Consider the following 24,923-nt stretch of genomic DNA (forward strand, 5'->3'; position numbering starts at 1 on the left):
GGGGCTCAGGTCATGACCGCAGGGTCCTGGGATGGAGCCCCACAGGGGGCTCCCTGGTCATCGGAGGGCCACCTTCTCCCTCTGCCCCTCCCCCGCTTGTGCTCCCTCCCGCCTTGTCTCTGTCATAAATATGTAAAGGCAAGTATGCAAACCAGCTGAGTGTCCTGTCGGGCGGGCGGACAGACGAACAACTGCGCTCTGCGTGTACGAGGCGGCGCTGCTGGTCCCTGAAACTCCGCAAGTTCCGACTCGCGGTCCAGCATGGACGTACCTGGGAGATCGTGACATAAACCAAACGAGAGAAGATGGACCCCGCATGGTTCCCGTCCGCGGGCACGTAAGCTGAGGCCCGGGGGCAGATGGAGGCCTGGGGACAGACGGACGGACGGCGGCTGCTCAGGGGAGCAGGTGCGGCGCTCCGGGGCGCCGCGGTGAGGCCGGACGGTGCGGACGACCGCGCCGCTCCGGGAAGGCGCTCGGAAGCCTCTGGGCCTTGCACCCCCCGGGGGCTCCGGGGTCCGTCCTGCGTCGTGCAGACGCCCCGGCGCGAAGACGGCCCGTCCGGCTCGGCTCAGCAAGGAAACGCACCGACTTCCCGCAGCGCGCCGCGAAGCCTGCCGGGAGCCCTGCGCCCGCGCGTCCCCCGCACATCCGGACCGACCCCGTCTCACGCGGCGACCGCGGCTCGGGTTCGGGTTCGTCCCGCTGTGCCCTGCGCACTCAGCCCTCGCAGGCGGCACCGCGACGCGGTGGCGCTGTGGCCGCAGGACCCCGAGGCGGGCGCAGGGCTGCAGGCCGACCCCCCACGGGTGCAACCGCGCGGACGCCCCACACGCCCGCGACCGTCCGGGGCGCCACGGGCTGGAGGGTGAGGGAGACCCCGGTGCGCGCGCCAGGCCACAGCCCGTCGGCGGTCGCATCACTAACCCCAGTCCGAAGCGTTCCTGGGCGGTTCAGGACCCCAGTCCCGGGCCCTGCCCTCCGCGGGCTGACCTCAGGCACGCTCCTCGGGACACGCAAGCGCTCGAGCCCCACGCCACCCCCAGGTCCCGCGTAGCCCGGGAAACCCGGAACGCGGCCACAAACGGGGCGCTCGCGGACTGGCTGGAGGCGGAGGTGGGCGGGGCGGCGCGCGGAGGAGGCGGGAGGCAGGGCGAGGAGGTGGGCGGGGCGGCGCGCGGGGGTGGTGGGAGGCAGTGCGAGGTGGTGGGCGGAGCGGCGCACGCAGTTTGGCGGGAACCCGGCGAGGAGGTGGGCGGGGAGGCGTGCCGGATTGGCGGGAGGCTGTGTCGGTGGGCGGGCCCCGCCGTGATGACGGAACAGGAAGCTCGGCGACTGGTAGAAAGCGTTGGTGGGCGGGCACTAGTGAGAGGCGGTGCTCGGAGGTGGGCGTGGCGGCGAGCGCGGACTGGCGGGAGGTGGCGGGAGGCCCGCGGCCGACGATTAGGTAACTGAGGTCCTGCGACCCCGGGCCCGCGTGGCGGCGGCGGAGGCGGCGGGGCCGGGGTTCCGGTGTCCGCGCGCGGCCCTGTAGGGTCCCTGCTGCACGCGCAGAGCCGAAGCCAGAGCGCGGCCCGAGGCCGGCGGGGCTCCTTCCGGGGCTGCGGCCCGGCTGCGCGCGTTCGGGCCGGAAGTTAGTGCGGGCAGCGCGGCTGCCAGGAGCGGGGCAGCCGAGCGGGGTCCGAACCGGGGTCAGAGCCGGGCCGCCGCGCTGGAACGGTACGCAGAGGAGGAGCGACCGTGAGGCGTGCGCTGCCCACGGCCCGGGAGCTCGTGCCCCAGGCATGGGGCGGACCGCGGACCTGCCGCGGCCGGAAGGAGGACGCGCGAGCGCCCGGGGAGGGGGACAGTGAGACGGGAGCCGAGACGGCGGGGACGGGGGCCCGCGAGACCGCCACGTGCTGGCAGAGGCGGGGGCAGCGGAGTTGTAGGGACTCGGGGTCTCGGTCACTGAAACGGGCCGGTCGAGCAGAGGGTGGCAGGCGTAGGTTTGTTTCCAACAGGCGTGTCTCCTGGGGGCGCAGGTAAAGGGAGGCTGGCCTCGTGCCCGACATGGGGCAGGGGCCGGGGGTCGTCTAGGTAGAGCGTGAGGCAGGCAGCGCCTTGCTGGTTTGGAGTCAGGACAGCCCCAGGTGGGACAAGCCTTCGGAGCCTTGCCGTCTCCGGTTTCAGATGAGTGTGACAAGGTGACCGGCTGGCATCCAGCCTGGGCTGTTCTGAGCCACGTCTGGGCTGGCGTCCTCCTTCCATGCCCGCAGGTGCAGGGGAGACATGGTGGGAGAGCCATGGGGTGGGCAGGGGCTGCAGGGCTACATCTGTGTCTTCACAGTGACTGCTGCTGCCTGGGCCCAAGCACAGGGTTCTGAATGCGTCTGGCACACCATGTTCTCGGAGCAGGCTGCCCAGAGGGCCCACACTCTCCTCTCCCCACCGTCCGCCAACAATGCCACCTTTGCCCGTGTGCCTGTGTCCTCGTACACCAACTCCTCCCAGCCCTTCAGGCTCGGGGAGCGCAGCTTTAGCCGGCAGTATGCCCACATTTATGCCACCCGCCTCCTCCAAATGAGGCCCTTCCTGGTGAGCCGTGCCAAGCAGCGTTGGGGTAAGTGATGCCTTCGGGCAAGTGCTTCCTGCCTGCCAGCCCAGAAGGGTCCGGGTGTTGGGGGGTGTTCTAGAGATGAGCGACCAGATACAGCTGGGACCTTCTTTAGTTTACCCCCCTTCCCGCTTGTCTTGGGAAAGCAAACCCGTTGGTGCCTCTGCTGCTTCTTCAGGTAGTTACAAGGATTAAATTAAGGAACCGGTGGCTTTAAAGGGAGGTTTAGTTCAGAAACTGGGATGAGGTGGGCTTTGTTCTCCTGGGAATAGTGGTCATCTTACTGGTGTAGGGATGTTCCCTGTCGGGAGAGCAGGATACGTGCTTGTTTGCCTGCATGTGGCCACCCTGTGTCTCAGTGCGGCAGCCAGGTACCTGGCACTGGGAGCCCAGGTCCGTGAAGACACGCCTCCCGCCTCGGGGGCTCCCTGTCCGCTGCTTCTCTGGGCCCTCCAGCCTGGTTGGGTCCCGTGGACTCTTCTGTCAGCACACATCTTCTTCCTTCTCTACTTCTTCCGTGACCTGTCCTGCAATTACGTTATTGGTCGTGCAGACAGGACCTGCAGTTTCAGCTTCTGGCCGATGCCCTGTTCTCGGTCTTACTGTGTGTCAGAGCAGCTTTCCGGGCTGTTTTCAGTTCATCTGAAATGTTTACAGGTGGGACCGGTCTTCTCCATCCATGTGTGTTGGCCCCAGCCCTGGCCTTGGTGCTCCAGCTTGGGTCTCGGCTGTGGGGAGCCGTGGCACTCAGGCCCGTCCCACAGAGCCGGGGGGAATCGACTCTGGTGTCATTCCAGGCAACAAGAACTAGACCGTCACATGTGTTAGGGACATCTTGTATTGTCTACACCACAGGCACAAGTGCAATGGGCATGTCCTCCGCCACAGAATGAGGTCTTCCTGTAGCTCCTGGTGGCCTTTCCTTGCTTTCCTTGAAGCCCTTGGGGACACCCTCCTCAAGCCCCGTGTCCCTGCCACCTTTTAGGTACCAGCAGCACCCGGTCTGATGTGGCCTTGCCTTGCAGTCACCGCTGCTGTGGCTCCCATGGCTCCTTGGCACTTGTCACAGGGGCTAACCCCTTGTTGACTGCTGTTGTTTCTCTCCCTCTGGGTTGTACCCTTGGTGAGGATGAGATGGGCCGTGCTGTTCATTCCCGGTGCTGGTGCCTGGCCTGATGCCCGCATGCCATCCAACTGCACACATGTCCTGCCCTCGACGCAGGGATGTGTGGTTCTGCCTGGTGCTTAGGTGTGCACAGTGGATTCCAGCTGTGCAACCTTGAACTGTCACTTAACCTCTCTGTGCCTCTGCTGCCTTAAGCGTGTGATGGGGCAGTAGCGTCTACCCTGCGTGTTGGCAGGCACGGATGAGTTTCAAGGACAGTGCTCGGTGTGAAGCGAGGGCTTGGCAGTCGGGCTCCGGAGTTTGTTGTCTCCGTGGGTCTCTGGCATTTCTCTTTCAGCTGCTGGCGCTTTCCTTACCTTGTTTTGAACTACTAGCCTTCTCCCAGGGCGCAGCTCTGTGGAATGTTCTTGGTTATTCTGAGGCAGAAGGGGCAGCTGGGCTCCAGAAAGGGCTGGTCCTGGGGTCACATGATCCCTTTGGCTCCTGGCAGCATTTTTCCCAGGCTCCGCGTCTTTCCTGACAAACCCACAGGCCTTCTGGGACTTGTGCTCCTTCCTCTTGCCTGCCTGGGTGAGCCCTACACACCGAGCCTCTGTAGTTTTTAGGGCAGGGTGCTTCTTTCTGAGAGTGAGTGTTATGATTTTGGTGTAAGTGACGTAATGCTCCGTGTCAGTTTCCTGGTTGCTCGTGCTGTCACGGACGGCATGGTCACAAACCCAGCAGCTTAACACACCAGACCCGTATTCCCTGTTCATCCTGGAGACCAGGAGTCTGAATGCAGGTGCTGGCCGGCCAGGAGCACCTCCTCTTTGGCTCTCCCTGTTTCTGGCAGCAGCTGTGCTCCTGTCTCTGAGTGTCTGTCTTTCTTATGAGGACGTGGGACGTGGGAGCCCCGCCACATCTTTCTGTCTTCCTGGGGCCGAGGCTGCTCGTGTCAGAGGGTCTCTGTACTTGGTGGTCTCCTTCCCTGCAGAGGCCGGCCTGTGGGCTGCTGCGTGGTGGGCGGGGAGGCCACTGGGTCCCTGAGCCCGTGCCGTCGTGCCCAGGTGGTGGAGTCCAGGTAAAGAAGCTGTGTGAGCTGCAGCAGGGGGAGAAGTGCTGTGTGGTGGGGACCCTCTTCAAGGCCATGCCGCTCCAGCCTTCTATCCTCCGCGAGATCAGTGAAGAGGTGAGGTTGGCCGCTGCTACGGGAGCACCGTCGGGACCACCAGCCGTGGACCCAGGGAATCAGGGCTGGGCCTCTGTCCCAGGGTGGGGGGTGGGGGGCGTCCGGAATCTCACTGATGGGGCCTGGGAGCCTTAAGACCAGGCCTCTGGCCCCACAACTCCCTCCCATCTCTGCTGTCCAGCACAACCTGCTCCCCCAGCCTCCTCGGAGCAAGTATATCCACCCTGACGACGAGCTGGTCTTGGAAGATGAGTTGCAGCGCATCAGACTGGAAGGCGACGTCGACGCATCAAGGCTGGTCACAGGTGGGGGCGGGGGGGTGGCCCACACCTGTCGCTGCAGGTGCAGCCCTTCCTCCCCAGAGTGGAGGCCCAGGGAGGGGGTCAGTGGTTCCTGCCTACATCCAGAGGTGGTGACCCCAGGATTCGGTCCTGAGTCCTCAGTGAGAATGTTCTGGTGTGGCAGAAAGGAACTAATTGGTTTTGCCGCAGGGGTGCCTAAAGGTGGTAACCTCTCAGGCTTCTGTCCTGGAGCCTGACACTGCTGCTCCCCAGGGACAGTGCTGGCCGTGCTCGGCTCCGCGAGAGACAGTGGCAAGTTCGTCGTAGAGGACCACTGCTTTGCAGAGCTCGCCCCTCAGAAGCCCGCACCCCCCCTTGACACAGACAGGTGAGGAGCAGGCACTCAGGGGTCTGGTGGTGGTCTGGGGCGGGTCACGGTTGCCAGGCTTCATGTCCTCTACTCACCCATGACGGTGGCAGAGCTCTGCCTGTGGCCAGGCTGGGGGCAGCAGTGGAACTCCCGCTCTCTGGGTGCACAGGAGGACCCTGACTTCCCCTGCAGGTTTGTGCTGCTGGTGTCTGGTCTGGGCCTGGGTGGAGGCGGGGGTGAGAGCCTCCTGGGCACCCAGCTGCTGGTGGACGTGGTGACAGGGCAGCTGGGGGACGAGGGGGAGCAATGCAGCGCCGCCCACGTGTCCCGGGTCATCCTCGCTGGGAACCTGCTGAGCCACAACACCCAGAGCAGAGATTCCATCAACAAGGTACTGTCCCCGCCCGCCCGCCTACGCACACTTGAGCCCCTCCTTCCCCAGGGAGAGTCGGGGTGCGGGGTTTCACACATCTGGTGGCCAGTGCCCCACAGTGATGCTGCAGTCTCTGCTCCGGCCCTGCTTTATGAGGGCAGGGGACCCCGTGGCACAGAACCCCTACCATCCCCGAGCAGTGGGCCTCTGCTCCACTCTCCACTGTCCAGCTGGGGCTCTTAGTGTCCCTTCGACCTGAGCCTGCCTTGGGGCCTGACAGCCTGCGGACTTCTATCCCCAGGCCAAGTACTTAACCAAGAAGACCCAGGCAGCCAGCGTGGAGGCGGTCAGAATGCTGGACGAGATCCTGCTGCAGCTGAGTGTGAGTGAACTGGGGGCTGCCGGGGACGGGACTGGGGTCTGCGTAGCAGGCGCCGGCAGGTGGGCCGAGGCAGAGGGGGGGGGGCTTTGGAGTGCACTGGGCCCTGCAAGCTCCCCTGCCCCTGTGCCCTCCAGGCGTCGGTGCCCGTGGATGTGATGCCAGGTGAATTTGACCCAACCAACTACACGCTGCCCCAGCAACCCCTGCACCCCTGCATGTTCCCGCTGGCCACCGCCTACTCTACGCTCCAGCTGGTCACTAATCCCTACCAAGCCACCATTGATGGAGTCAGGTAGCTGTAGCCACACCCCCATATGACACCTGGCCTCAGGCCTCAGTGGCACCAGGATGGGAGGGTTGGGTCCAGGGCTGCAGAGGGCCTACCAGATCTGGGCTCTTTCTTAGAGTCGGCTTGGGATACCCACCGTGAGAGTGCCAGGTGAGCTCGGGGCCAGCTCCTTTGGGAGCACAGGCAGTGGCCCCATGCGGGGATCAGCTGAGCCTTGCCTTGCAGATTCCTGGGGACATCAGGACAAAATGTGAGTGATATTTTCCGGTACAGCAGCATGGAGGATCACTTAGAGATCCTGGAGTGGACCCTGCGTGTCCGTCACATCAGCCCCACAGCCCCAGACACACTAGGTAATGGGACTCAGCCACATGGGGTGGGGCCAGAGGGCCAAGGGAGTCCTGTTCAGGGGCCTTGATGTCCAGAGGGTTCGCAGCCTGGAAAAGCTTCACGCTAGTTCTGGAACCTCCCCTGGAATCTTCGGGCTTCCACCGTCAAGGCGCTGTGTAGGGCCAAAGACCCTGGAGAGCATATTGGGAGCTCTGGGTAGAGCCTGGCGCCCTACCACAGTGGCCACCCAGCAGGGCATGCTGACCTGACCCCAGGGCCATGGGGCTGTGGCACAATGGGCGGGGCTGCTACCAGCACAGCCCGAGTGAGTATGAGGGGGCGGCGCCCCAGCTGCCCTGACTGGGCACCGTGTAGAGCTAAGAAGCTCCAGTTGCTGTGGGCTTCCTCCAGGATGCTACCCCTTCTACAAGACTGACCCATTCATCTTCCCGGAGTGCCCTCACGTCTACTTCTGCGGGAACACCCCTGAGTTTGGCTCTAAAATCTTCCGAGGTGAGTCCTACCTTCTGGGGGCTCTGGGCCTGGGGTGTCACGAGGGACCGTGTCCTGGGGACAGGGCTCAAAGAGGACACCTCCCTGGAGTCCCCGGGTCCTGTGGGTAGCTGACTGAGCATGTCCGAGCAGGGGCTGATCGGTCTGCACCTGTGCAGCAGGCTCCCTGCCCACCTCTGGTCAGCAGGGCTTCAGACTTTGACCTTCATGCTGCTCTTGGCCCTTTGTCTGGTCCAAAGGGGCTTCTGTGGCCAGCACCCCGACAAGGCTCATGGGGAATTCCTGTTTGCTTCTGGTGACTTCTGTTGGCGCCAGGGCCCACCCAGAACCTAAGTGGTAGTGCCCGTGTGTCTTCTTTACAGGACCAGAGGACCAGAGGGTGCTGTTGGTGGCCGTCCCCGACTTCAGCACCACACAGACTGCCTGCCTTGTGAATCTGCGTAGCCTGGCCTGCCAGCCCATCAGCTTCTCAGGCTTTGGGGCAGAGGATGAGGATCTGGGGGTCTTGGGTCTGGGCCCCTGACTCAGAGACCCCAGCTATCTGTTCCATGTGACACTGACCCAGCAGTGGCATTTGTTTCTTAAGAAAAGCCTGGGGCGCTTGGCCCGTGGAACAACCAAGTCTTAATTTTGACTCAGGTCTGATCTCAGGGCGTGAGATGGAGCCCCATGTTGGGATTGGCGCTGGCGGTGGAGTCGGCTTGTGAGTCTCTCCGCCCCTCCCCCTGCGCGCACTCTCTTTCTCTAAAATGAATAAAGTCTTTAAAACAAAGCCTGACCAGTGTGCTGGTGTTGAGCCCCAGGCAGAGATGAGGCCGACCCAGGGCCCTGGCGGGGCATGCCGCTCTCCCTCCCCCAGTGCTCTGCAACAGGTGTCTGCGGTGAGCTTGCTTTATTGGTGAAGTTGTCGGGGCAGATGGCTGAGCAGTCCGTGCGCACGGGGCCCTGCAGCGCCCTGACCATCCAAAGCAGCCTGGCTCCTCGATGTTGCCCTGTGCGCGTCCCCTCCCGGCCCGGTGACCTCGAGGCAGGGGGCTTCCCTGTGCTCAGAAGTCCCCAAAGTTCACTGTGTAGGTTTCGGCTGTAGTGAAAGCGAAATCTGGGCCCATGACCACCACCACCTCCTCCTCCCCATGGTCCTCCTCGTGGTCCTCCTCGTGGTCCTCCTCCTCCGGCCCCAGCTCCGTCCCAAACTCGGTCACCACCTCCGTGTAGGTCTCTGTCTCCAACTCCTCCCAGCCCACTGTGGTGGCCTCGGGCTCAAAGGGCCAGGGCCCCAGGCTGGCACTGGGGGTGGGGGAGGGGATGAGCGAGGGCGCTGGGGGCAGCGTGACGGAGGTGGGGGGCGCAGCCGTCCCGGGGGTGCCGGGGGCGGGGGTCGCAGTGGCGTTGAGGCGCCGGAGCCGCAACTGCTCGCGCATGCGCAGCCGGTACTGCAGGCGGCGCCGCTGCATCCGCCGCTGCTGGGGAGTCATGGGGCGCGAGGGGTCGATGCGCGGGATGGGCCGGTTCCCATTCATGGCCATGATCTCACGGATGCGCTTCCAGTTGGAGCGCGCCAGGATGAAGTTACACTGGGTGGCCCCGATGTCGTAGTCCACGTTGCAGGTCTTGGCACTGGGGGTGTAGCCCTCGGCGTGGGCCGTGACGCGGTACTCACCGGGATTCAGGATGCGCCAGTAGTCGCCGCCGCTTGCTGCAGAGGGAGGCCGGCGCTGCTGCCCAGGATGTGCGCTCCCAGCCCCCAGCCCTCCCTCCGCCTCCCGCGGACCCTGGGGTGGGGGGTGGCGCCGCGGACGGTCTGGCCGAGACCTTGCACAGATCTGCCCCCGCTTCAGGCAGGAGGGGTGGCCCCGTGCGCACAAGGTACCTGTCTTCACGCCGTGGTTAATGCCGCTCACAGAGATGGTGGCGTTAGCGATAGGGATGCCCTGCTCATCCGTCACAACCCCCTTGATGCCCCGGTGAACCTGCAGAGGAACACAAGGCTGGGTGTCCCCTTGCAGGCCCCACACAGCTCCTGTGAGCTCCCAGGGACCCCAGCCCAGGCCAGTGCCCACCCACCTGCTCCATGAAGGTGAGCAGAGCCTCCTTGTTGTTCTCCCACTCTCGGGGCAGCTCGCTCTCATGGGGGAACTTGTCGCAGCCCAGGTAGATGGAAAGCTCCAGGCAGTTGGTGTGCAGGTAACTGAAGTCGTTGATGGCTACTCAGGGGCAGACAGAGCCACAGTCACTCATGGGCCCCGCCAGATCCCCCAGCCCGGCCCCTCCCCGGCTGACTTACTCCCAGACCGGGGGTTCCACTTGGCCCCATTGACGATGCCCATGCCACTGGTGTAATCCTGTGCTTGGCACCCTCCCCGATACGGCTCCGTCATGGTGAGGTGGGCAGACGCGAAGGAGATGGCCAGCCAGCGGAAGATGGCGTGGTCCGGGGTCTCCTGGGCCTCGGATACCTCATCCTCGTCTTCTCCCCGGGCAGCTGCCATGGCCGCAGCCAGCAGCTGCTCCTGGGTGGGGGTCCGGGCCATGTCGTAGGGGTAGGACACAAGACGCTCACCACCATTCAGGTTGGCCCCCAGCACAAAGGGGTTCTTCTCCATCCAGGCAATGATGGCTCGGACCTCTGTGGATACCTGGGGATGGCCAGTGCGTGAGGTTGGAGACACAGCTGCCATCATCCCCCTTGCAGAATGCACCCCCATACTCAAGCCCCCTCTGTGCCCCCATGCCTCGGTCGGCCCAGTCCCAGCCTCAGTCCCCCACCAGCCCACCCCCTAGTCCAGAGCTCAGGACCCCAGGGTCTGGGCTGCTCCCCTAGGCCTGCTAGCCAGACTGCGGCCTCACCGTGGCATCTGGGGAGAGGTAGCGTTCAGGAATGGGCAGGTTGTTGTTGGGGACCCGGTAGGGGACCCATTTCCTCTCCTCTGCTCCCCAGAGCACAGAGTTGAGATCTGGGAAGTCCTCATAGATGTCAAAACCTTCCTCAGTCCACAGCCCCATCGCCCAGTTCCCAAACTCAGAGCCCTGGAGGAACGAGCAAGGTTGGTGTCAGCCTGCCCCCCACCCCCCGCCCTGTCACCCTCACCCGCCAGCCCAGCGTCTGCTCCCCCACCCACCATCTGCGCTGCCACCTCGTAGCCGTCGGGGTTTAGCGAGGGCACCAGGTGGATGCGCGTGTCCTGCACCAAACTGCGCACGCGGGGGTTCCCATCGCGGTACTCGCGGCACAGGTACTGCATGAGAAGCAGCAGCAGCTCTCTGCCCAGCACCTCATTGCCGTGGATCCCAGCCGTGTATCGGAACTCAGGTTCCCCTGCAAGGGCAGGAGCCTCAGCAACCTCCCAGGCCCCGGAGGAAGCACCCACCCAGGGGGCTGGGGGCAGCTGAGTCTTGCTGGGCCTAAAAAGGCAGACTGGGCCCCCCAGAGAGGCTCTGAGATAGGCACAGGGACCAGCTGCAATGCCAGGGAGGGCAGGCCTCCAGGGGGTTTTGGGGCACACACCAAGCTCGTGATCCCCGGGGTTGTCCGAAATCTCCATGGCATAGATCTTGAGCCCGCGTGAGCTCTTTCCCAAGCTGTACGTGCGGGTAATGGTGGGGCACTCCTCATTCACCACCTTCATCAGCTGGGCGCAGGAGAGGGCACCGAGTCACACACCCCACACCCACAGAGGCAGCCCTGCACGCAGGCAGCGCCACGCCTCTTCCACCATCCTGGTCTGTTCCGTGGGGAAGGTCTCTGTGGTGGGAGTGGCCCCTGCGGGCCACACTAGCTCCTCTCGGGTACCAGCATCAGAGGGAGAGGACCTGCGGTTTTCCCCTGCCTGAGGCGAGGGCCAGCCGACCCCTCCCCCCAGGCAGGCTGCATCTGGGAGCCCTGACCCCAGTCGCCGGACAGCCTCTTCCCGCCCCTGCGCCTACCCAGGGACAGGCCCTCACCTGGCGCATGTCCTTGTAGCTGTGGTGCCGGAAGTCCAGGTTGTCGGTGGCCACCACCTCGTTCTGTGCGTAGTAGCTGTGGACAGCTGCAGCAGGCGGCCGGGGCCCTGAGCGGGCCACCGGCCAGCCCCTCCACCCCGGCCAGCCCCCCACCCGGCTGCCCACCGGCCCCCTGCACTCACGAGTCACTGGACACCCCAGAACCTCCAGGCGCATGCACAGGCTGCCGTTCCAGGTGAGAGGATAGACGCGGATGAAGCGGGCCACCACCGGCTCTGGGAGCTCGCTCAGCACGGGCGTGTCCTTGTCCACGTTCCCATGGAAGGTCTGGGGAGAGGCTGGGCTCAGAGCAGCCCCCCGACCCCTGCCAAGAGCCGCTCCCAGTCCCGATGCCAGGGCAGAGCCACGAGCTCATGTGCCCACCATTTCCTCGTAGCCGTTGGTGTACATAGTCCATGTTTGGCTGTCGTTGCTGAAGCCCACGAAGAAGGAGGTCACGAAGTCATCACTGGGGAGCAGATGGCGGTCAGGGCAAGGCTGCTCTCCCTACCCCAGGTCCCAGGGCCTCAGGAGCTGGCAGGGGCATGTGGAGCTTGACCTGGGCGGCAAGAGTGGCTCCCACGCCCGCTATGTGCCACAGGTGGGTGATCTGCTCATCCACGAGGATTGGGCGTGGCACATCCTACATGGGATGCAGTCCTGTGCCCAGGGCCATCCATCCCTCGAAAAGTGCCTGGGAGTCTGGCTGACGTACTGGATGCTGGAGTCACGGCCCTGGGTGATGACGCCCGTGAACTTGGTGATCCTTCTGGTATCGACCTCAATCCACTGTCTCTGAGCGTCGTCCTCAGCGCACCAAGCCCCGTCGTAGTAGTCGTCCTCGGTGGCCCCAGCCTGTTGGGGAGTGGGTTGAGCAGGGGGAAGAGCCCCCGGGCCAGCCGAAAGACGGACGACCCCGACACCCACCTGTATGTTGAGCCGGCCTCGCTGGGCACCCAGGCCATGGCGCAGCATGGACGAGGCCCGGATCTGGTTGTCCTCAATGCGGTGGGACTCCATCCCAATGGGGGGACACTCTAGGGACATGGCACCCAAGGCTGGTGGCCCAATGGCTCTGCCACTCCCTCCCAAAATCCAGAACGAGGAGCCCAGGGCAGCCGCACCCTAGCCTGTGCTTCCCCTCCCCGGGACTTAGCTTCCTCCTCCCGAGAACTGGCAGGTGATGCTGGCTCCAAAAGGCCCCAGGGCTCACATGAAATTACAGGGAATGGCAGGCGTGGAGCTCAGATCCTCCCAGCCACACATACCCACCCCCCCCCCCCCCGCTTCAGGGGCTCCTGCACACTGCCTTGTGCTGTGAGTTCTATCCCCAGAGAGTGATCCCAGGGCACAGATGCTCCAGGACCTGTCCCTCCTGGGTCCCAAGACTTTAAGAGCAGGAAAGGGTTCTGGAGGCCTGGAGCATCATTGGGAATTTCAGGTTTGGGACCCATGCGTGGCTTTGGGTCGTCTGTCCAGCACCCTTACCCTGCTGCCACTGCATGGACCCCAGCCCCCACAACCCCCACACTCCCCAGCCTCCCCACATACACCAGCCCCCCACATACACCAACCTCCCCCACATACACCACCCCCAACCCCCCACACTCCCCAGCCCCCCATATATACCAGTTCCCCACACAGTCCCCAGCCCCCACTCCACAGATCCTACATACACCAGGTCACACACACCAGCCCCCCACATACCATGCCCCCCACGTACCCCAGCCCCCACATATACCAGCCTCCACAACACTTCACAGCCCCCTCAATCCCCAGCCCCCACATATACCTGCACCCACCTTACTGCAGACTCCCCACACTCACACACCCATCCCCACATAACCCAGCCTCCCCACCCGCAACCCACACACCTGCTCTCCAGTCCCCTGCAGCCCCCAGGACCCTCACTCACTGACTTTCTCGGTCGGAGCCCACTCCTCCTCCAGCTCCTCACCCTTCTGGGGCCCTGGAGGCAACAAAAGGAGATGTGGTGCAGAGGGTCCTGGGTCTCAGCGCGCACTCGCTCTCTCACAGACGCCCGGGCAGTGAGTCCAGCCCCAGACGCACACCTTTGTGGTCCTTGCCCTTCTCCACGCTCCACTTGTCATCCTTCTCATCCTCCTTGGGGCTGCCCTCCTTTTTGGGTTTCTCTGAGTAGTGGAAGGTAGAAGCCATCTTAGCCCTGGGCTTCAGAGGGCGAGGGGTCCGGGGTCGGGCCTGCAGGGCTGGGGGGCTCGAGGGTCAGGCCATGGGGGAGCTGGGAGGCTCAGGGGTCAGGCCGCTGGGGGAGCGACGCGGCTGCACTCACTCAGCTCCTCCTTCTCCTCATCTGTCTCCAGCTCAGCGTGGGGCTTTCCGGGTCTGGGAGGACCGAAGTAGTAGTCCACTGTGGGGAGGCAGAGCCCTGCTGTGGCCCAGGTGCTGCCCCCAGGGGCCCCTCTGTAGACCAGAGCTCCTGGGTCCACAGGAGCCTGGCCAGCAGGACCAAGCAAGAGGGAGAGCAGGAGGAGGTGGGATCAGGGTGGGCCTTGAGGAATCCAGGTAGGCAGGGATGCGTAGGGAGGGTCTCCTGGAGGAGAGGCTGTCTAGGCACAGGTGGGATGAGCCCAAGTCGGGGAAGTCACCAGCCTGGCTCAGGAGGGCATGGCCTGGGGAAAGGTGAGCCATGGAGTCCTGGGCAGGGAGTGGGGCGCACACAGGACACACCTTAAGTGACACCGGACGCCTGTAGCCAGGAAGGGCTGGTCTTGAATGGGGGCTGAGTTGGGGCCAAGGGTCAGTGGGAGGGATTGGTGGGGACCTGGGGGCAGGAACCTTTTCAGGCCCCTGTGGACACAGGCACAAGAGGGAGAGGATGGTGACTGCCCAGAAGGAACTGGAGTCCCGCGCAGTGATGGGAGCCAGGGGCTTCGAGTGGCAGGACCCGTGGCAAAGCAACTCCCACCAGAAAGCACAGGAAGCAGGGGCGTGGTGGGCCGGGCCGGGCACTCACTGTCGTCATAGTGAGGGATCACATAGCCATCCCCGTAGTCAGGGGGCAGGGGTGGCGGCAGCGGCTTCGGAGGTGGCTCTGTGGAGGTGGGAGGCAGGGGTGGGCCCAGAGCCCCCGCGCCGGGCAAACCCCCGCCCCCCGGGGTCCCCATCCTACCGATCCTCTCCTCCGGGGCCTCCAGTCCGGGCCCAGGCGGCTTGGCTTTCTCTTCCGGGCGTTCCGGCCAGGGCCGCTCGGGCCTCCTCCTGGTGGGGGGTGGCCGGGGCCGCTTCTGGCGTCTGATGTACTCAACTGAGGGGGAGGGTGGGCTCTGAGCCAGTCCAAGGGCCCCCCTCAAAGGCAGGGGGGCTGGGAGGACAGAGTTTCTGGGAGGGCTGACCCTCGGTGGACCCGGGGCCAGGGGTGCGGATCCAGACAGGGGCAGGGGGGCCACTCACAGTCCTCGTAGTCCTCCCTCTCTATCTGGTCGTTGTAGTCCAGGGTGGGCGGCTCGGTCTCCTCCTCCGGCTCTGGAGGAAGTGCTCATAGCTGGCTTGTGGAAGACACTCACTGATGCCCCTCCCCAGGCCCACTCTAGAAACCCAGCCAGCCTAGGCAGCGGGTCCCCCAAGGCTGGGAGGACATTGCCCACTCACCAGACTGGCGCTCCAAGTCAGTTTTTTCTTCTGGATCCAGCCAAGGACCTGGGAGGGCCCCACCTGCAAACACAAAGCCCCCAAGCCAGTGGACAGGAAGCCCACCCTGACCACGGCTCGTACAGGGAGCGCCCACGAGACCTAGGCCATGCCGACAGCTCCTGGAAGCCTGAGCTCACTCCCAGGAGGCCTAGACTATTCTGGCCTTCAGCACCCAGTTGGCATCTCCTGGGGCTGGAGAGCTGGAGGGTTTTCTGGGGAGCCCAGGCCCCAGCAGGAGGGCAACCCAAAGGCCGAGGGCCCCACAACACACAGGAGAAGGGATCCAAGTGGGGCCCAGAGGACAGATCCAGGATACTGGAATCAAACCCCATCCACAAGGCCACCAACACCCCTACCCAAAGGAGGCAGCCGCCCCAAAGGAGGTCCAACCAAAGAGCTACATTCATGACAACAACAAGTCTATGGGGCCCACCCTGAGTGGCCCTCAGATCTATCTGCAGGAAGCAGGGGCCTAGGGATGCCCTCCCCCTCCCAGTCACCTAGCAGTCAGAGCCCCACAACCCCAGGAGAGCCTGCACACACCTCCCTCCTGGGGCAGCTCCTCAGGGCCGGGGCTGGTGGGTAGGGGCCGTGGCCACCACAGGGTTTCTGAGGGGGTGGGGGTGGGGGGCCTCTTCCCAGTCGAGGGCCTCTTGGTGGCTTTGGGTGGCTTCTCCTTGGGCTTCTTGGTGGCCTTGGGTGGCTTCTCCTTGGGTTTCTTGGTGGCCTTAGGTGGCTTCTCCTTGGGTTTCTTGGTGGCCTTAGGTGGCTTCTCCTTGGGTTTCTTGGGTGGCCTGAGGGACCCTTCCAGGGGCTGCTTGGTGGCCTTGGGGCCTTTGTCCTTCTTCCCTTTCTTCCCTTTGTCTTTGGTCTTGTCCAGAGGTGCTGTCACAAATGCAGACTTATGTCAAATCAATGGAGACTTCACTCTGTACCTCACGGGGCCCCCAAGGTGCCCACAACCAGGGCACAGCAGCTCTTGCTAGTCCCGCGTTTCTTGGATTGGGAAAAAGAGAGGTTAAGTAGCTCGCCCTTGTGGCGGAGCTGGGATAGGAAACCAGGCTTCCCGTCCGCATCCGCAGTCCGCAGCTCTGTCTGCAGCTCTCAGCCACCAACACTGCAGCTTGGCCAGGGGAAGCAGGCCCTTACCCTCCCACCTGCTTAAACTCAACAGAGGCCCGTTACCATGCTCTCCTTCCCCATGCGTCCACTCAGCTGACCAGGGGGCGTTATACTGTGTGGGGCACAGAAGGGATAGAGAGGCGATTGAGCGATCCAGGCCTGGGGGAGTGCCCTGTCTAAAGGGGAAGGAGGTCTCACCCGCGCCAACTATCACAGAGTCAAGGGCCAGGTCCTGGGGCCTCCCTGAAGCTCCCCGCAGAGCAAGAAAAAGGTCACTTGTGCCCGTTTTAAGAAGTAAGGGGTCTGCTGTGGGTTGGCTGCTCTAACCAAGAGGGGGTCCAGGGGGCAGGAGGACAGGCAGGCACTGACGCTGCCCCCTCAGAGTCTGGGGGAGGAAGCAGGAGCGGGGCACGGGGCACTCTGTGGGAGTCCTCCTGGCCCCTGAGAAAGTGCGGTGCGGTGCCCGAGATATAAACACAGAAAAATTTACAGAATGCACACAGCCGGGAGAAACAGAGCTGCCACCGCGGCATCCAGGAGGCCAGGACAGCAAGCCTGGAATGGGGAGTAGAGGTGGGGAGGGGAGGCCATGTTGGGTCCTAGGATCCGCCTCCAAGGGGTGGGGAAGGAGCCAGGAAAGATCTAGAAGAGGACACAGGGGAGGGGCTGCTGACCTCAAGAATGATGGATGGTGCCTGGAGTCTCCTGGGAGAGAGAGATCAACAGGACCCTTGCCCCCCTCCACAAAGTCACCACAAACACATGAGATTTATTGACAACTGATTATGTAAGAAGCCCTGGGCCGCATGCCCTGTGATGCTCAGGGTGGTGAATGCACTGTCCAGAGAGGGCAGGGCGCTGCCCACGGCTCCCTGCAGCCCCCTCACCTGCCTCTGCGCTCTTGGAACAGGAAGCTAGGCAGGAGGCTGCTTGGAGCCCTCCCAAGGGAGGTCTGAGGCTGGGACTCTGGGGGGTGGTGTGGGCACAGCCAGGGTGTGCCACACACAGGCCCCAAGACCACATGAGGGCAACTCACAGGACAGACCTGGGGAGGGGGCAGCCAAATCCCCAGGTGGCTCAACGCTCCTCCTTGGGGGGGCGGGGGTGCTGGGGGTGAGACCAGGAGGGTGCAACCGTGAGGCAGCAGACCTGCTAGATATGTCTCCATGCCCAGAGGGCTGCAAGCCAGCCCTGACCTCTGCCTGGCGCAGTCTCCTGCCAGACATCTGGGCTCTCTTGGGCCTCATGGAGAAGACTGGACAGCAGCCAAACCCCTGCCAGGGCCTGCCCTTGTCACCTGCGACGAGGGGAGCCCAGAGGTCCCCCATCGGGCGCAGTGGACCAACCGCACCCCCACACCCCCTCCCCCGCACGCCCCTGGAGATCTTACCTTCTTTGGCTACCCCCAGGCGAGCCCCCGGCTTGTCTCCCGTCTGGGCTTTGCGGGCGCGCAGGGTGGGCTCGGGGGGCGGCGGCACCTCCAGGTCGTCCTCCCGGGTCTCCGGCTCCAGCTCCGACAGGAAACCCTCGAGGAACTCCTCAATCTCGTCGTCGGTCAGCACCGTCTGCGGGCACCCCCCGGGGCACAGCGCCAGCAGCGCCAGGAGGCAGCCGAGCAGGGGCGCCCCGCGCACGGCCTCCATGGCCGGGGCTCGCGTGGGGGGGCGCCGGGGGTCCCGGGGTGGGGGGTGCAGAGGAGTCCCGCGTGGGCCGGAGCTCCGGGGTTGGCAGAGGGCTCCGGGAGGGAGCGGGCGGGAAGATCCGGGGTGGGGCGAGAAGGCTCCGGGCCGGGCAGGGGCTCGGGGAGAGTGGGGGCTCAGGGGTGGCCGGGGACCTCTGCGGCGCTGGTGGCGGCTGGGAGCTCCGGCCCCGCGTGGCGCGCTCCCGCGCGGACCGCCTCTCCAAAGCTCCAGTGGCGGCCGGGGCGGGGGCGCTGGGGCTTCCGGAGCCGGCTTCCCCCACCCCTGGGGAAGGAGGAGGAGGAGGAGGAGTCGGGCGTGGACAGAGGGGCTGCGGGGGCGGGGGGTGGCGGGCGGCGGTCTGTCCTGGCGCGGTGCGCGCTTGGCACTTTCCGAAGCGGTGGCGTCCCCGGCCTGAGGCTGGCGCCTAGGACAGAGGACCTGGGGTGCGGGGGGTGTGCGGAGGGAGGAGCTGAGGGGACGCGGGTCTTGAGGGCGCAGGTCCTAGGGGTCCACGCCGCCTGCCCCGCACGCTGGGTCTGCAGCAGCTCACTCGAGTGGGACCGAGAGGCGGGATGCAGGGAGACCAATGGAGGGGGTCGGGAGCCGGGACGGCAGAGTCCAGCCGCGGCTTCTGGCCTCCGAGATCCTCCCCATCTCAGGGCTCCGGACCGGGACCCGCTGTGAGGGCTCCCGGCCAACCCATCCTTCCCTCTCTCCGGAGGCTGGGGCTGGCAACCCTGTGAACGGTCACCAGCTTTCCTTCAGACGCCCAACTAATTTCCCGGGCCGTGGGCCACGTGCGGGTGCCCGGTGAGGGACAACTCTTAGGGAACTCGCTCCCTAGCGGCAGGCAGTTTCGAGCCTCCCCCAGGGCAGGCGGATTGCTCTGCTGGGGCTGGGAGCCTCTCAGTAATGCCCCCCTCTCCCTGGGTCCTGGCAAACAAGGGCAAGTTTAGAAGGAGGCAGAGAGAGCAGGGAGGGAGGGGAGTCCTTTCCCATTGTATTAACTTTGTGTAGAATTCACAGGACCCCGACTCAGCATTCACACAGCGATTTCCAACCGAGCTGAAGGGGTTCTTGCCTGCCCCACACCTGAGTCTCCTCAGCCCACTTATGTGGCCTCTCCAGCAAACCACATAGCCCCTGGTCAAGCCCGGAAAGATTTACCCACAGTGCCTGTGAGCCCAGCGGCATGTGGACCATACGGGGCGGGGGGTGGGGTGGTGGTTCGAAGACAGAGTAGACCAGACAGGGCCCCTGAGGGCCCAGCTAGGGAGAGACTTGGCGTGCCTTTAACCCAGCAAAGCTGTGTGCTGGGACATGCCACAGGGACTGTCCCTCGACACTGAGGTAGGAGGTGCTTCTGTCTGGGGCTCGTCCCCTCCCTAGAGTTCCTTCTGTTTCCTGCAGTGAACACTGCCTTGCCTCGGGACACACGGCTTTTGCACCGGCTCAGACCCCAGCACAGACAGCCCTCCTGTGCCTCTTACCATAACCTGGTTTTTAAAGACTGTTCACAGCAGCTCCAGCCGCCGCGTGGGCCTGGGAGCACAAGTATTGGGTAGTCAGAGAATCTCGGAACCCATCAGTAGTATCTGTATGGGTGCCTGCCTAGATCTGTGAGTCCAGAATAGATTGGTAATGTCTGCCATGGGTGCTGGTGCAGCCCATTAGGACACGTGTGTTTCCACAGGCTCCTTGAAGGTCAGCTGGCCCCACATGGGCCTCACAGCTGAGGCTGGAGCTCCCCGCAATGAAGGAGCGAGAAAGTGCGAGAAAGCACCGTGGGATTCAGTGGGTCAAGTTTGGCAGCAGTCAGCCCTGAGCCAAGGTTGTCTGGGAGGCTTTGGCCCCCTGAAATGGGTGGGAAAATCCAGGAGCCCCTGGGATGAACCACAGGCAGTTTGGTCCTCGGACTAACGGGAAAGAGAAGGGGCAGGTCAGGAAGCCCCTGGGCCCCTGCATGCAGCCACAGCCAGCCAGAGGGACACTGTGGGGGCTGCCGGCTCAGCCCCCCGGACCAGGAGCAGACCCCGGGGAGGCTCTGTACCCCTTCTGTTCAAGGCCCTTCCTTTATTCGGCACCAGTTCACCTTCGTCCGTGCTTGAAAGGCACTGGGGTTGTGTCAAGGTCTGGTCCCTAGGGTCCCACCCCAGCTCTGCCATCCCAGTCTTCTGAGGGCATGAGGAACCCCTGCCCCCAGCCTTAGATGGTGGTGCAGATGGGAGCACGTGCTATGCCTGGTAGGCTGTCAGCAGTGAGACATGCCAGCGCCTGTTGTCTCCCCCCAGAAACCACGCCACCCTCCTGAGCTGTCCAAGCACCGCCCAGCCCCTGCCCCCAGCCAGCGTCCTTGTCCCTGCTCTGTACTCACCCTGTCATGTGTCCCCAGGCCGGTCCTAGCCACAGAGATGAAGCAAGCTCTTACCCGTAAATGTCCTCTTTGAGCCTCTGAATCATCATTCTTGAAACTGTCTTGGAATTTGCTCTGTGGCCCCCAGTTGAGTGTGTCAAGCAGGGAGGCTCGAGGCCGGGGCGGGGGGACGTCACTTCCCTGGGAATGCTTCTGAGTTCAGCTGGCTCACACATGGATCAGATTTGGGCCCAACAGCCTCTGCCAGGGAAAATAGAAACCGTAAAAAAAATGAGAAAGGAATAGAAAGAAACTTTTCCTTGGCCACAGTGAGTCACCAACGGGAACATGAGCAAAAGCCTTGTGGGGAGCTGGGCAGGGGGTGGGGGTGGGGAGTTGGGGGCCCTCTGCCCCCAAGTGTCCGGGCAGGTGGAGAGCAGGGTGGCTGCTGTCCGGGCCAGGCCAGGACCTCCTGCTCCGTGCTTGGGGCTGGGACCCCACTTTCCCACGCATTTACCCTAGAAGGCCCTCGAGCTGGGCCCAGGCTCTGTCTGGGGGCAGAGAGGCAGCCATAAGGCCTGTTAGGGGGTCCCTTGGTGCTGAGGAGCAGGCCAGCTAACCAGACTCTCCGAGGGCAGCACAAGGCAGGTCCGGGGGAGGCTCGTGGCCTGTAGCTGCCATTCACCCCTTCAGGGTCCGGTGCCTCCTGCTCCCGGGTAGGGTGTCGGGATGCAAGTTCAGGGGCTCTTGGGAACTAGTGAGGGCCTGCTGGACCCTCCAGCTTCCTGTACCCCTACCTCGGGGGCTTCCCTTCACTCTCTGGTAGGGTCTGCCCAAGGGGCCACAGCAGGACCGGGCTTGCCAGGGAGAGGGCAAGCCCGGTGGGCCACTCTAGCTGTGTCCAAGGAGAGAAAGGAGAGTTTCTGGAGGAACCTGTGGGCCAGCAGCAAGTCCTCTGGAGAGGGAGCTGGAGGGGCTCTCCCCACCCTCAGTCAGGAGCAGGGGAGCCCTCAGAGGTCAGCATAAGCGCCATCTTGGAGGAAGGGGGCCTTGCAGAGGCCCTGCAGGCTGCCAGGGAGGGCCAGGGGACATGTAGACAAAGCTTTCAGGTAGGGGTCACCAAGGCCACGATGCTGCTTTCAGCAATGTCCCCTGCCCCCAACATGGTGCGGTGGGGGAGCTATGAGCTCCTACATTGGAAGGGGTGAGGAGGTGGAGAAGAATGGGAAGGAATGGAGGCCACCCTCTTTCTAGTCTGGTGGGGTCCACCCTACAGGGACGGGGAGGGAGGATGTTGTAGGTGGGATGAGAACCAGAAGGCTCAGAGGACGTAGATCTGCCCTGCATGGTGAGGAAGGCCCCAGGATGGGCCTGGGGCAGGAGGGAGAGAGCTCCCACCATCCTGGAGGTCAGTCTTAGAACTGGGACCTCAAAGAGTTCCGTTGACTTAGTCTGTAAGACCAAGGCTGGCTCAGGACCCCGGGGCCACTGCCCCACAGGGACAGAGCCTGAGGAGTCCTCTGTCTCTGCAGCTTGGACAGCTTCAAGGCAGTGTTGGCCTGGGCCTTGGGAAGTGTGAGGTTCACTCCCATTCTTGCCCCCATGACCTTGGCGCTGTTCCCTTCACCCACCGGACCTCAGTGTTCCTGCTTTCCAAATGTGGTCACCGGAAGCACTAGGAAATGCCGGGAGTGGGGCACGGGGTGGGGGCAGGGAGGGCATTCTCTACTGGCCCCTCTGGGGAAGAACTGAGCTCTGGGTCTAAAGATGTCCCCAGACCAGCCAGCAGACCACCCCAGCAGGAGACCACCTCACCCCATGTCGCCGTGGCTACCACATTCCTGGTACTAGGAGTCTAGGAGGCCCTCCACCTCCTAGTCTCCAGCCCACAGCCACCCCCAATGACGGCCCCCTCCACCCTGCCCACCCCCCATCCCGCACCTTTGGGCCCCCAGGCAATTTGTGCATGCCTCTGTGGCCTGTCTCCACGCTAGCTCACTGGCTCCTGGAGCTCCACAAGCAGCTGGCAGGCACAGAGACCATCTGCCCCTGACACAGTCAGGCTGCAGGGCACAGGAAGTGAGTGATGGACTGTCTGGAGACAGACAACAAGGGGAAGGTAACGACCAGTGGGGAGACAGAGTCCTGGTCTGTGAGACAAAAGATGGGGGATCTCAGAGGGGGAGACTCGACCCCCCTTAGGCTAGGACCCCCTGTCAGGCTCCCACGTCTCCGGTCCTAGCACGTGGAGGGCAGACAGGGACGGATTCACACTTGTCCAGTAGGCTACCATCTTTCCCCGTCCCTAAGTGAGAAAGCAGCTGCTGCGGGAGAAGGGATATGTTCGGGTCACAGCATGTCAGCGGCGGGGAAGGGCCAGGAAGGACTTTGGAGCTGGACTGAATGCTCTTTCCATCTGGGCTCCCCAGCCTCTGGGCCCAGGCCAGGGGGCCGCGGTGGCGCTAGCCCAGTCTGCAGAGGCCCGAGTGTCACCTGGGCATTCACCCACCAACAATACCACATGCCCGGGGTCCGGCTGGGGCAGCCACAGGGCACAGGAACTGGGACAGGCATGAGTGGCAGAGCCGGGGAGCCCCGAAGAGACCCTCCTTGGCTCCTGGGGCCTCAGGAAAGCAGCTTGGGCACCAACGCTGGGCCTTGGGGGAAGCAGAGCCTCAGTACTGAGCTGGCCAAGCGGAGCCTTCCTCCATACCTGGCCAGCCGGCCCATGTGTCGGGGGTCCTCTCAGTGGAAGGCCTGGCAAGCCCAGGCTCTGGACAGCAGGCCCAGGGATCACGTCCCAGCTCCTCTCTGCCTCTTAGAGTCCTGGTTCTGTCTCTCAGGATCAAGGGAGAAGGCCCTGGGCCGGGCCCACTCTTCAGCTCCTCCCTCTGGGGAGTGGCCCCTAGAAATGCCCCCTTGCGTGCAGGAGGTCAGGCCGCTGGGGGGGGCAGCATGGGACCTGGGGTCTCCCAGACAGTGTCTAGTCGGCCACACAACTGGCAGAACAATTTCCTTGGTTTCTGACATGTGATTTTCCACAGTCCAGTGTCCCCGCCCAGCTCACCAGGCCTGCTCTGCTGAGTGAGCAGAGTTCTCCCGGATTCCTTCCATCACCGCAGGACCCAGCTCCCGGGGAGATGGGGGTCACCACAGCCACCAGGGCCCTGCAGGCTGGCGGGGGGCAGGCGTCCAGTGCCCTGAGAGCATCTGTGTATGTGGATGGGACCACGGTGCGCGGCAGAGGCAGCCGGACAGCCTGCCAGGGGCGCGTTCCAGGGGGACGGTTCCAGACGGCGTCTGCTGGGAAATGGACTGTGGATCCTGGTGGCTGTCCTCACCCAGATGAACTCCCGATGGGCTGAAGTTACAGATGTTAGAGGAGAAGCTGTCTGGCCTTCAAGGAAAACAGGGTTCTGAGTTTGGACTCCTCTCGGGAGAAGTTTCTGGGCAGAAACTGCATAAAAAGAATCAAGAACTTTGTCTGGATTAAAGTTTTAGTTTTCTATTCAAAACGTACTGAAGATCACCTAAAAGGGCAAACAGAATGCTGGGGGTGGAACTCCCTGGATGGAGAGAGCATTTCAGGGGCTCGGCAAGACTCCAGAGCGGCCTCCGAGCTTCCGCCTCTCCCCTCTGACAAGGGGTCACAAGGGCCATGAGGACTCCCTCCAACAAACCTAGAAAGCTGGGCCCGAAAAACAGTGCCTTTGATAAAAGGAAGCTGTCCAATAAAATTCTTTACATTTTTAAACCAATCTGACCTTGTTTCCGTTTTTTAAAAGTGAGAGACAACACAGAATCCAGCAGTGCCCCAAAGTACAAACATAAGTTTCCAGGAAATACTTGCAAACTGTTGACCTCATTAAAAATCACTAAAATGCAAATTAAAATCTGTGCTCGGTGCTACTTTTCCTGCGTGAGAGGCTCCGGGACAAAACATCTCCTGGTGGAAGCGGTGCTGGGGAGACCCCGAGCACGCCTCTTGGGGTCATTTGGCTGCAAAGGACAGGATCAGGCTGAGCTTGCTCCACGAGTGTGTCCTACTGGGCTGGGGATGCCCGGAGCCAGAGATGTGACCTCAGGGTGTATCTGTGCCATTTCTCCAGACCAGTTTGCTGAGCTGCCCTGTGCACTGGGAGGAGCCCACAATCCTCCCCAGGGAGCCAGACCTGCAGGAGAGCGAGGTCAACCCCTCTCCCTGCCCTCCCCCACTCTCTACATCTGTATGTCTTCACATACATGATGTACACACATGTGTGTTTATAGTGATACACATATCCCCTGAGGGCTCCGTCTCTCTGAAGAGCCCGGGCTGGAACCTCCCCCACAGCAGCCGAGTGGACCGACCATCCCATGGACACCTGGTGGGATGGGGCCCCTGCTGTCCGCTGCTGCCCAGCCTTCCCTGCCCGCCCCCAGCCCTTCCATATCCCGAACTCCAGCTTAACGTGTCCCAGGAAAGGCTGGGACCAGGTGACTGGACTCCAGCCTCCCCCTCGCTCCCCTCGGCCTCAGCCAGAGGGCGGGCCACATGCACACCCCATGGGGCTGCCCCGGGCCACCTTCCTGGGGGCCACGAGAGGACCGGATGGCTCAGCAGGCCACAGCTCTTCTTCTTGGGAAACCGGATGCAGCCTTGTGAAGACCGCATGCCCCAGCACCCCCACCCTGAGGCGGGCTGT

At 63.5% G+C, this 24,923-nt stretch overlaps 2 protein-coding genes and 1 long non-coding RNA gene across 6 annotated transcripts; 1 reads left to right on the forward strand and 2 right to left on the reverse strand.

Moving 5' to 3' along the window:
• Positions 1-313: 313 nt before the first annotated feature.
• Positions 314-8,200, forward strand: POLD2 (DNA polymerase delta 2, accessory subunit). 4 transcript variants are annotated; one of them, XM_059170722.1, is made up of 11 exons: positions 314-337; positions 2,330-2,602; positions 4,769-4,890; positions 5,072-5,195; positions 5,445-5,559; positions 5,734-5,932; positions 6,216-6,296; positions 6,431-6,588; positions 6,811-6,938; positions 7,327-7,428; positions 7,791-8,200. In XM_059170722.1, the coding sequence occupies exons 2-11, from the start codon at positions 2,383-2,385 to the stop codon at positions 7,949-7,951; spliced, it is 1,410 nt and encodes a 469-aa protein (XP_059026705.1). In that variant the 5' UTR covers positions 314-337; positions 2,330-2,382; the 3' UTR covers positions 7,952-8,200. The 4 variants fall into 4 exon arrangements, with proteins under 4 accessions (XP_059026705.1, XP_059026702.1, XP_059026704.1 ...); XM_059170719.1 differs by lacking the exon at positions 314-337 and adding an exon at positions 1,348-1,447; XM_059170721.1 differs by lacking the exon at positions 314-337 and adding an exon at positions 1,460-1,719.
• Positions 8,201-8,303: 103 nt separating this feature from the next.
• AEBP1 (AE binding protein 1) lies at positions 8,304-18,163 on the reverse strand. Its single transcript, XM_059170717.1, has 21 exons — positions 17,594-18,163; positions 15,625-15,966; positions 15,040-15,102; positions 14,842-14,913; positions 14,561-14,695; positions 14,405-14,482; positions 13,721-13,798; positions 13,482-13,562; positions 13,325-13,378; positions 12,337-12,446; positions 12,125-12,264; positions 11,794-11,878; positions 11,553-11,697; positions 11,371-11,456; positions 10,934-11,057; positions 10,548-10,744; positions 10,276-10,455; positions 9,713-10,064; positions 9,493-9,632; positions 9,299-9,398; positions 8,304-9,124 (listed from the first exon to the last, which is right to left on the reverse strand). Exons 1-21 carry the CDS (start codon positions 17,844-17,846, stop codon positions 8,475-8,477), a joined length of 3,465 nt encoding a protein of 1,154 aa, XP_059026700.1. The 5' UTR covers positions 17,847-18,163; the 3' UTR covers positions 8,304-8,474.
• Positions 18,164-18,289: 126 nt separating this feature from the next.
• LOC131829204 (uncharacterized) lies at positions 18,290-23,759 on the reverse strand. Its single transcript, XR_009352770.1, has 3 exons — positions 23,306-23,759; positions 20,260-20,499; positions 18,290-18,421 (listed from the first exon to the last, which is right to left on the reverse strand). It is a non-coding gene; the product is annotated as an uncharacterized LOC131829204 (long non-coding RNA).
• Between the last annotated feature and the right edge of the window lie 1,164 nt (positions 23,760-24,923).

This window comes from Mustela lutreola, chromosome 4, assembly GCF_030435805.1.
Source record: "Mustela lutreola isolate mMusLut2 chromosome 4, mMusLut2.pri, whole genome shotgun sequence".
In the NCBI taxonomy this organism is placed as follows: domain Eukaryota; kingdom Metazoa; phylum Chordata; class Mammalia; order Carnivora; family Mustelidae; genus Mustela; species Mustela lutreola.

Excerpts from the sequence above, each read along its gene's own strand:
- POLD2 (XM_059170720.1), top strand. Across the intron at positions 2,603-4,768 it reads CCGTGCCAAGCAGCGTTGGG|GTGGTGGAGTCCAGGTAAAG; the intron begins GTAAGTGATGCC and ends CGTCGTGCCCAG. Across the intron at positions 6,297-6,430 it reads AGATCCTGCTGCAGCTGAGT|GCGTCGGTGCCCGTGGATGT; the intron begins GTGAGTGAACTG and ends TGTGCCCTCCAG.
- AEBP1 (XM_059170717.1), bottom strand. The coding sequence starts at position 17,846 with ATGGAGGCCGTGCGCGGGGCGCCCCTGCTCGGCTGCCTCCTGGCGCTG. Across the intron at positions 14,696-14,841 it reads GAGGGAGGACTACGAGGACT|TTGAGTACATCAGACGCCAG; the intron begins GTGAGTGGCCCC and ends CCTCCCCCTCAG. Across the intron at positions 9,125-9,298 it reads TAACCACGGCGTGAAGACAG|CAAGCGGCGGCGACTACTGG; the intron begins GTACCTTGTGCG and ends CTCCCTCTGCAG.